Source organism: Chiloscyllium plagiosum, chromosome 38, assembly GCF_004010195.1.
Source record: "Chiloscyllium plagiosum isolate BGI_BamShark_2017 chromosome 38, ASM401019v2, whole genome shotgun sequence".
Taxonomy (NCBI): domain Eukaryota; kingdom Metazoa; phylum Chordata; class Chondrichthyes; order Orectolobiformes; family Hemiscylliidae; genus Chiloscyllium; species Chiloscyllium plagiosum.
This window is the reverse complement of record NC_057747.1, coordinates 22,404,459-22,414,784: the sequence shown is the minus strand read 5'-3', so window position 1 is coordinate 22,414,784 and position 10,326 is coordinate 22,404,459. Positions and strand designations below refer to the sequence as shown.

At 43.3% G+C, this 10,326-nt stretch overlaps 1 protein-coding gene across 4 annotated transcripts in view; it reads right to left on the bottom strand.

Annotated features, from left to right (window-relative positions):
• Nucleotides 1-608: 608 nt before the first annotated feature.
• Nucleotides 609-10,326, bottom strand: part of LOC122541903 (ras-GEF domain-containing family member 1A-like) — a 213,266-nt gene continuing 203,548 nt past the window's right edge. For all 4 annotated transcript variants that reach the window (XM_043679087.1, XM_043679088.1, XM_043679089.1 and 1 more), the window contains 7 exons: nt 9,421-9,523; nt 8,384-8,463; nt 6,290-6,385; nt 5,006-5,101; nt 4,759-4,882; nt 2,612-2,684; nt 609-801 (listed from right to left, as the gene is read on the bottom strand). In XM_043679087.1, coding sequence (XP_043535022.1) covers nt 777-801; nt 2,612-2,684; nt 4,759-4,882; nt 5,006-5,101; nt 6,290-6,385; nt 8,384-8,463; nt 9,421-9,523 — 597 coding nt within the window. In that variant the 3' untranslated portion in view covers nt 609-776. The remainder of the gene's footprint in view (nt 802-2,611; nt 2,685-4,758; nt 4,883-5,005; nt 5,102-6,289; nt 6,386-8,383; nt 8,464-9,420; nt 9,524-10,326) is intronic.

Sequence of the window (10,326 nt, the reverse complement as noted above, 5' to 3'; positions counted from 1 at the left end):
AGTTATAGAGCACAACACAAAACAATCTGCACAGAAGATAAGGGCAGTTTCAATCCCATGGGTCACATTGTGGTCATTCTGTAAGCCAGTGTAAAACCATCAGTATACATTCCATGCTGGATAGCAATCCCTTTGCCTCATAGGATGGTCTCAAGACCAGGCTTGTCTAAACTCTGCCAATTTGTCCCCTTCCCTCCACCAAATGTACCCACACCCCAACATTCCACAATCGTCCAGTCCATAAAACAGTAAAATTATGGTGCAACGTATAGTTCCTTCAATTCTGTTTATACCCGTAACTAATTCTCTCTCTCACAGAAGCAGCAAGTTATCACAAAACAAAGAATGAATTGACAGTAGTCGGAATTTCTCACAGGCTGCCATTGTCCTATTTATTTTCTACCGGTATCCATGGTGATAGCAGCCAGAGATTTCCCATGATGCTTTTCTTCAGTTTAGGGTCCTGCCCCATGGCAAAAGTGAATCTTCTGCCTTCTCTTTGTCTTCCAATTATTTTACAAGTCAAAGCACAAAGTCTGCTGTAAAAGGCGTTTAACATACGTATCCCAACCAGCAGGACCAAAGCCCCAACAATTGGCCTCTTTTTCTCTCTCTCTCTCTGTACAGTCATGACCAGGGTCAGAATCAAAACCAAAATTTACAAATTTTAAAGCAACAATGACCGTGCCAAGTCTCTTTTTTTTCCATCCAACTGGAGCTAAAATCTGTCGCAGTGCAAATGGTTTGAAGTGTCTAGTATGTACAACATGGTTCCTTCATGCCCTGTTCAACAGAGTTGCCCTGCCAAGAGAAAGAGAAAAGAAAAATGAATACGTCAAAACCTAAGGGTAAATCATTTAACATGACGCTAGAGTGTTGGCTTACCTCTAGGGGTAGCAGCAAACTCACCCCTGAGGGTTTAAGCCCCCACCCCAGGATTCAGTGCACAAATTCAACTGAAGTCATGTCTTCCTGTTCAGGTCAGTCTTAAAAATATCGCATGGCACTGTTCAAGTGAGCACAGGAAATTCTCTTGCTGGTCAGTTTAACTCGTCATTCATATTTTCCTGCACAGTCACTGCAGTTTGCAATGAGTTTCACTACTATTTCCACCTCTCTTGACTCTACCATTCTTTTATACTTCACCTCCTCACTTCCCTCAGCAATGTGTCACATACAATGAGTTACTTTGCAGTGCGGCAACTGTTGTATCAACCAACGTCATGGCTATTTTACAGGAAGAACCTGATACAACAGGACTGAATGAGCAGTTAAGCATTTCTTCCAAAGTACTAGTATGAGGGGGCAACAGAGACTGCAGAATGTCCCAGAATGTTTTGATAACCAATGCTGTACTTTTGGAGGTGTAGTCACTGCTGTCATAGAAGAAATGTAGTCAGCCAGATTTACCACTGACAACAATTAAATAATGTCCAAATTGTCTATTTGTTTTTGTGGTACCAACTGAGGATTAAATATTGGCTGAGGGAAACTCTTTAAAGTAGGTGCGATTAGATCTTCTACATCCATCTGAAGCCTGAACGTACACACCAGCCAGTTTCAAAAGTTTCTACCCTACTGTTGTTAGAATACTGAATGGACTCTCAAACTCTTAGCACTTGCCTGTACCTGTGTTTTGGTTTTTCTGCTGTTTACCTATTACTTACTTATCTATGCTATTTAACTTTGTGGTCTGCCTGTATTGCTCGCAAGCCAAAGCTTTTCACTGTGCCTCAGTACACGTGACAATAAATTCAATTCCATCTGGACAGAGCAGATAAGTCTTTGGTTTATAGTCTCAACCATAAGACTAGTCTTCATTTTTTTGTTCCCCAATGTGTATGTGTTGAAATCCTGCAGTGGGATGTGAACCCAATACCTTCTACTTCAGAGGCAAAACTACAGATGACACAGCCAAATTAGATCTACATGAAATGGTTTGTTGTTGGAGCACCAGTCTTCAGAACTCCTCCAAAAAAGAACTCCTTCAGAAAGAATTTGAGGTGTAATGCAAGGAAAAGATTACAAGCACACACGCATAAAAGGTCTTGCCTGAGGTTAAACAGAGAAAGGGAACTTCTATTTATCAATCAGAATCATGTAAAAATTCATGCCCCTTGTCCTCAACTATGGGATAGACCATTCAGCCCATCTGAACTCACCCAAGCAGAAACAAAAATGGCCACTTGTATCATAATGGAAGTTAAGTGAAAGAGTGTGTGGTAAATCCCTTCAGAGTTCCTCCTGTTCTATCTTCCCCAGAAGAGGGTCAAATCCTTGATTACTGAGGAAATGCACTCTCAATATCCAAATCAGACAAAAGCTCCACTTGACAATCAGTCCGGCTGTCGATGAAACCTTTATCATGTCAATTTCTTCTTATGGTCAGAAACCAGAGTCCCCTTGCTGATGTTTTGTCAAATTAAATTAATGAATTACATTGCACTGAATCCTGGAACAGGGCTTAAATCCTTGATGTTCTCTCTCAGGAATCAAATTGTTACCTCTGAGCCAAGAGAACACTCAAATATTCATAGATCTTAAAATACGGATACCAAATTGGCATCAATCTGCTCAAAAGATGAGGAAACACAAGTGAAGAGACTGGTACCTGAGTGACTTCCAACTGTCCTTCTCCATGTGATTCTCTGGCCCCTCGCTCTCAAATGAAGCCAAGTAAAGTGCTGGAAAAGAGAAAGAGAAAATGTTAGAGATGAGCCTTATACACTACATCCCTCCAAATCAGAGGCAAGCTAGACTTGCCTGTAGAACTTCTTGGTTTGACAAATCTGCTGCTTATTAATGCTGGGAATGGACAGTTTTCAACTTTTGACAGTAGTTAATTTTAACCCAATTCATTGGACAGCAGATACCCTGGAAAAGGGCACTCCAATTAATAAGTTTCTTCAAAACAGCACAGTATAAAATCAGTGCCATCCCATCCAGTTTTCCAGAGTCATGGCAGACTCAAAATGTTCACTCTTTTTCTCTCTCTTGACAGACCTGCTGAGTTTCTCTAACATTCTCTGTGTTTGTTACAGTTTCACCATAGGAAGATTGGGCTTAAATCGCTCCCATAGGGCAACCATCAAGCACTTTCAGGTTAGGCAGATCCACAATGGTCTCAATTATAGTCTTTCTCAAATGTATCTTAATCCACTTTGTTTAAAACGGAGATGAGGAGAAATTTCTTCGCTCGACAGAATTGGAATTCTCTGCCACAATGAGCTGTGGATTCTCAAATTGTTGAGTAGATAGATGTTAAAGATTAACAAAAGATCAATCAGTGGCAGTTAGTAGACCCAGTCTAGCTCTGCTATAGACTCCAGGTTGCACTGCATGGGAGCAATAAGCCACAAGACATGCAGAAGAGGTGGTAAGAAGTGAATGCATTGGACTTTCATATGACATGTCAGGTGGTCTGTGTGTTAAAGCTCATCCCGGACAATTTTGTCATGAAGTTTAGTTTTAATTTCATCACCTCACCTTCTCTATCTCACCCACCCTCTTCCCCATGTCCATGATCTTGCTCATCCCTCCTCTCTCGCTCTCCTGTGTACTCGCTCTCTCTCTTCACCCACTTTATCCTTTCCAGGTGTCGATCTCACACAATCCTTGCCCTCCTTTCTGTTACATGCCCTCTCTCATTCTCTCTGTCTCCCCTCTTCCTTCATGCGCTTTCTACCTCAAGTGCTCCTCCTACAGAATTGGGATTCTGTCCAATCAGCAAGGGCTGCGAGAAACCAACCACCACCTAACCTGACAGGACTCGATACCCAGTTCCTAAGAAGTCACGATGGGACTCAAAATGCTAACTCTGTTTCCCTCTCCACAGCTGCTTCTGGGCAGATAGAGTCATAGAGTGGTACAGCGTGGAAACAGACCTTTGGCTCCAACTAGTCCACGCCGAACATAATCCCAAACTAAACTAGTCCCACCTACCTGCTCCTAGCCCATTATCGGTCCAAACCTTTCCTATTCATGTATCTATCCAAATGTCTTTTAAATGTTGTAATTGCACATGCATCCATCACTTCCTTTGAAAATTGCTTCCACACACAAACGACCCTCTGTGCAAAACATTTGTCCTTTTTAAATCTCTCTCCTCTCACCTCTAAAATGTGCCTCCTAGTCTTGAAATTATCCTACCTTGGGGAAAAGACAACAACTATTAACTCTATCTATACCTCTCATTACTTTATAAACTTCCATCAGGTCGTCTCTCATCCTCCTACGCTCCAGTGAAAGAAGTCCCAGCCTATCCAGCCTTTCTTTATAACTCAAACCTTCAACATCCTGGCACATCTCTTCTGAACCCTCTCCAGCTTAATAACATCCTGGGCAACCAGAACTGGACACAATATTCCAGAAGACGCCTCACCAATGTCCTGTACAACCTCAACATCACTTCACAACTCCTACTATCAAAGGACTGAGCAATGAAGACAAGCGTGTCAAATGCCTTTTCAACCACCCTGCCCATATGTGATGCAAACTTCAAAGAGTCTCCAGTAAATTGCTTTTAATATAGAAGTTGATGCTCCCTTTTAATCAATAGCACTGTCTTCTGTTGCTGTGACTGATTGAAGGGGCATCAATCAAAGTCACAAGCTGTGTGCATCAAGCATAACGTCTCATAGCCCTCACCAAACTGACAGCTGAAGCACCAAAAATACAAGTGTAACGGAGGTGGATTGTGTTGTCCTGTCATGTTGCATCAGTCTCACAACCCCAACTTGTTAACATGAAGCACCCTACCTTCTTCTGTGTAAACAGGAGCTGTCAGGAGATAGTTTTTGATCTTCTTGTCCTTCTCAAAGGGACACTCAACCTGTTTCCACATCATAAATTCATTGATCTGCTTGGCAATTTCCCAGAATTTCTGCAGAGAGAGAAGGAAAAAAGAATTATAAAACCGGTTCATTATTCCTCTTGATACAGAACCATAAAATGTCTACCTTGTACAGTTCTGTTTAGTGTGAGAGGTTGCTGCTAGTTCCCTTACCTTGAAGTTAATTTGGCCATTAGCCAGTCTGTTGGCATGAATCTTGTTCAGAAAGTAGATGTCTTTAATGAAGAGATTGAATACTGGAATGACAATCTACAAAGAAAAACAATTTATCCCCTTGAGATACTGAATCAGAAATAGCTCTTTTAATTAAAGGAAATTTGAAAAACCAAATGGTAATACTTTATCCCGTCTTATCTCATTCATACAGTGCCTTATCATGTCTCTCAATCATCACATACAATAACTTGGTTTGAAGTGTATTCATTATAATGTCCGCAAATGCGGATGACATGCACAGAAAGCTCACGTAGAAAAGAACGAGGCATGCAGTCAGATAATGTCTGCCTGGTCTTGGAGGAGAGAGGCTTGCAACCTGATGGATAATACTCCTGCTTTCTTTCAATAACTATTGTGTGATAAGCTAACCGGGGTGGGGCTGTCTTACACGGAACTGTGAAAGGTCGGAAGGTTTAGTGGGGGTGGGGGAAAGCTGTTCCTTTCATCACAAAGACATCAGATTTAACATTTGCAGCAACAGTTACGGGGGTGGGGAGATGTGAAGAACATTTTCAAAACTGCTTGTTGCCAGTGAAGGTGGTGGGAGCACAGACAGTGGGTGAATTGTTTCAAAAGGAAATTCAACGGGCTCTTAGGAGGGATAAACTTGCAGGACAGAGCTGGGAAGAAGAAAACCACCTGACAGGACTCTCCCTGTGTCGGCATGGGTTTCCTCCCACAGCCCAAACATGTGCAGGTTACATGGATTGGCCATAGGAAATTGCCCGCAATGTCCATGCACGTGCAGGCTATGTGGGTTAGCCATGGTAAATGTAGGGTTACAGGATGGGATGTTCTTTGGAGGATCAGTGTGGATGCGATGGGCCGAATGGCCTGTTCCACACTGTACGGATTCTGTGATGATTCTTTGATTACTCCCGTGGAGAGCAGACGTAAACCCGATGGGCTAAATGACTACAATGACTCCATGCAGTAAGGAATGGCTAGGAATATATATGTGAGAAAAGGATAGTCAGCTATCCTGGCAGGGCTAGCTCAGTTAATGGGGAGGAGACCTGAGCAGTGTGTAAACACAAACATGACCATTTGGACCAAATGGCCTGACTCAACTGATGTAATTCCACATACATAAGAGTACCAGGACTGCTTTAAACCTCCACTCAACCCCATAGAAGTGACCAGATTGAATCCTGGCTGGCCTTTCTCCCCTGACCAATAGTTAGAATTGAACAACATCTTGCTATTGTGTTGGGGTTTTACCTTCTCCCGGTTGCTGTGTGCAGTCTGTGATCTCTGCACTGCCCCCTGAAGCGCTGTCCGGTAGTGAGAGAAATTGCTGGACGGGTCCATGTGATTCTAGTCAACAAAACAAAGAAATCATACAATTTAGCGTTAAATAGAAAGTTTACTTGATGCTTTAAGATTTTACCAATGGTGCAAGTTTATCAGCGAAAGCTGACAATCCTTCAGTCAGACCCCGAGCGAGAAAGGGGTCACCCAGATACTGGGACCATCATCCCATAGGGACCCTGGGACTAGTTACGCTTTTACAGGAAGGAGTGCTGGTAAAGTGCTGGCAAACAAAGGCCAGAAATTTTGATTGGAGAGAGAATTTATCTTCAAAAATTGAAACACTAGCACATTGTTGTGGTGTGCAGTGTACAGCCTGGAAGGCTGGTGGAAATAGCTTCTACAATGTTGGAAAGGGAGTTATTGTGAATGATAGCCATTTAGCCTATTAAATCCATGTCGACTCTCCATAGAAAAGTCCAGGAAGTCAAATTACTTTGTTCCGTCCCCCGAAGTCCTGCAAATTTATGTCCCTCAAGAACCCACTGAATTTCCTCGGGATGTTGTTAATGTTCTCTGCTTCCGGAACCCTTGAAAGCAGCATGTACCTTACCACTCCTTGTATAAAAAGGCCCTTCCTCGTATTTTCTTCATCCCCATCTTTGAGGCATACATGAATAGAATAATTAACAAGGCTATGGCAAAAGAGCCAGGGTGTGGTGGAGTCATCAAATAAATCCCAATGAGTCCACACAAACACGATGGACCGAATAGCCTACATCCATCCTGTAAATGCCACAGGCGGTGGTCTCACGTCATGTTTATTGACAGCTACATTAACATCCTGTATACATTACACAGGTTGGAATGTGAAGTAGGGGGTGGAAAGGCAGGAACAAGCAACGTTCATGGACTGAATCTGAAAACAGTGCTGTGGCAATATCAGCATATGTTTGTGCTAATTTACAGGAGACACTGACCCATTTGAAACAGGTCACAGCCTCTGTTAAAACAGCAGAGGGATTTCATGCAATCTCTTCATGCCAAAATAATTTCAGCCCAAAGTGTTTTAAGTGAGCATCACAGCTGATGGATGAATAAACTTTACAGTGAACATCATTTTTTTGAGGCCACACTGATCAGCTTTCAGAGCATTCCAGATGCTTTGAAGACCCAGTCCTGTGGGCAGAGCTCCTGTATCGAATGCTCAAGGAGATCACATTCCTGTACATGACAGTGTGAAGATTTGAGTGTAAATCCTAGAACATCGTCTGGGTATATGGCCATCTAGCTAAAGTATTGCCACATGGTGGTGCTGTAATCACAGAGCAATCAACAGGGACAGGCCAACCATCAATCCAAACTTCAACAAATCAGTCTACCCTTTACCCCCAGCCCCAAAGATCAATTCAGCACCAGAATAACTCTCTCGCACTACTGGGCAACTCCCTGGCAACTCTTTTTTTCAAACTACCAATCTAAGCCTATCCCGCTCATCATCCTTTTTTTATTTATTCTTTCCTTGGATGTGGGGCATTACTGACATCTATTATCCATCTGGGATGGATTGTGAATCTGTGGAGTAAAGCAGTCAAGGCTTCCTTGTGGAATGTTTTTAAGGCAAACATTTTTGAAGGAATTAAGGAATTAAGGGTTACGGTGAGAGGCCGGGTAAGTGGAGCTGAGTGCACGAAAAGATCAGCCATGATCTTATTGATTGGTGGAGGGAAGGCCGGATGGCCTACCCCTGCTCCTATTGCTTATGTTCTCAATTGCCGCTTGGGAAGGTGCCAGTGAGCTTCAGCCCGTACCTGCAGAGCGTTTATGTTTGAACCAAGTAGCCTGTTAGAAGTATACGCAAGAGGCTTGGAAGAATGGAAGACCAGTCTATCGGGTATAATGGGAAACGATTCTGTTGGGTTTGCAGTGTGAAGACCCAGAAAAGTAGGGAGCTTAGATTTGAGTGGCTCCTTTTTAATTATTTTTCAATCATCATTGTGCAAGAAGCAACTAAAAGATTTCCAGAAACCATGAGCACAAATATGCACACAAACTATCACTTACTTCCAAAACTTCAAATTTTGCCTTTTTGACTTTGGACCATGTTTTTTTCAGTCTGGCAACAGGACTCAGATTCATTCCAGCTGTGTGAGAGAGGGAGACAAGTACTGTCAGTGAGGGAACTGTGGTTTGTGTAATAACCTTTAGTCTTCAGTGGATGGGATGCAGAGAAACAGAGTGAGAGAGATTCATCACTACCCCTCCACCCCTGGTCTTAATCTGACAGTGATTAGTACTGCTGCCTCACAGTGCCAGGGACCTGGGCTGGATTCCAGCCTCAGTTGACTGTCTGTGTGGAGTTTACACATTCTCCCAGTGTCTGCGTGGGTTTCCTCCGGGTGCTCTGGTTTCCTCCCACAGTAAAAAGATGTGCAGGTTAGATGGAATCGTCACACTAAATTGTCTATAGTGTTCAGGGATGTGTAGGATAGGTATATTAATCATGCTGAATTGTCCGTAATGTCCAGGGATGTGCAGGTTTGGCGAATTAGCCATGGGAAATACAGTGTTATAGGGACAGGGTATGGGGGTTAGTCTGCATTGGATGCTGTTCAGAGGGTTGGTGTGGCCTCCATGAGCTGAATGGCCTGCTTCCACACTTCAGAGATTCTATGACAACATCAGCTTTATTTACATAGCACCATTAACACTGTAAAGTATTCAGAGAGGGCTTCACAAACAACATCTGACACCAAGCTACGTTAGGGGATATTTGGGAAGTTGGTTATAGCTGGGTTAAAAGAGGGTTTAAAAAAAAAGGGGCAGCAGGAAATGGTATGCAGGGATACAGAGCAAGAGCAGAAAGTTGGCACTAGGTAATAGAATTGATACAGGCAAGATGGCTGAATGGCCTCCTTTTATGACATAAAACTACTGTAATTATGGAAAAAGATTCTCTTTAAATTTGGTGGGGCTAGAATTTCAGAGCTCAGGGCTTTGGCAGCTGAAAGGTTTGACCTATGACAACAGAATGATGAAAAGTGGTGGTGTGCAAGGTGTGGGGGTTGGGAATTGGACAGCTCTTAAGAGAAGATACTCACAGATAATAGCCATCAGGGAATTGAAGTTTCCGATGTTAAAACATTCCCGTGCCACATCAATGAAGAACTCCAACATCCGCGTCCTCTGTTTCTTCTTCCCAATCTGCAATTAAACACCACCTCTGTGACAAGGGTCCACACACAGGAGACAGACTTTGGATAGTCATTTAGAATTCTGCAGAACCTCCTCCCTTCCTCCACTCCACCCAACCCCCCGCAGTTCCTCCCTCCAATCAATCACATATATTGGCCTACTCAACCTGGCATACACAAAGATGACACTTAAAGAGGTAAAATACTGCGGAGTTTGAAAATTTGAAATAAACAGATCACGGAGTTCTAAAAAAAAAGTAATTGTAGTCTCGGAAAACTAACTGTTTCTCAGTCCACAGATGCTGCCAAATCAGCTGAACTTCTCTAGCAGTCTCTGTGTCGAGCACAGTCTGATAGTTAACTTTGCAGAATCTTCATGAGGAGTTGGAGGTAGCAAAACCAAAGTCCTGAGTGAAGCTGCCAGGACACATGCTAGAGATCTGTGCGACAAGTCAATGCAGTTATTTGCTTTACTAACTGACTCTCTCTCCATCTCCAAAGCATAGGCACAAAGAGCTGAAGCAACTGGGGCGCCACGGTGACCTCACAGTACCAGGGTCCCAGGTTCAATACCAACCTCGGGCGACTGTCTGTGTGGAATTTGCACATTCTCCCTGTGTCTGCGTGGGTTTTCTCCAGGTGCTCCGGTTTCCTCCCACAGTCCAAAGATGAATTGGCCATGCTAAATTGCCCATAGTGTTAGGTGCATTAGTCAGAGGGAAATGGGTCTGGATGGGTTACTCTTCGGAGGGTCGGTGTGGTTTGGTTGGGCCGGAGGACCTGTTTCCACACCGTGGGGAATCTAATCAATCT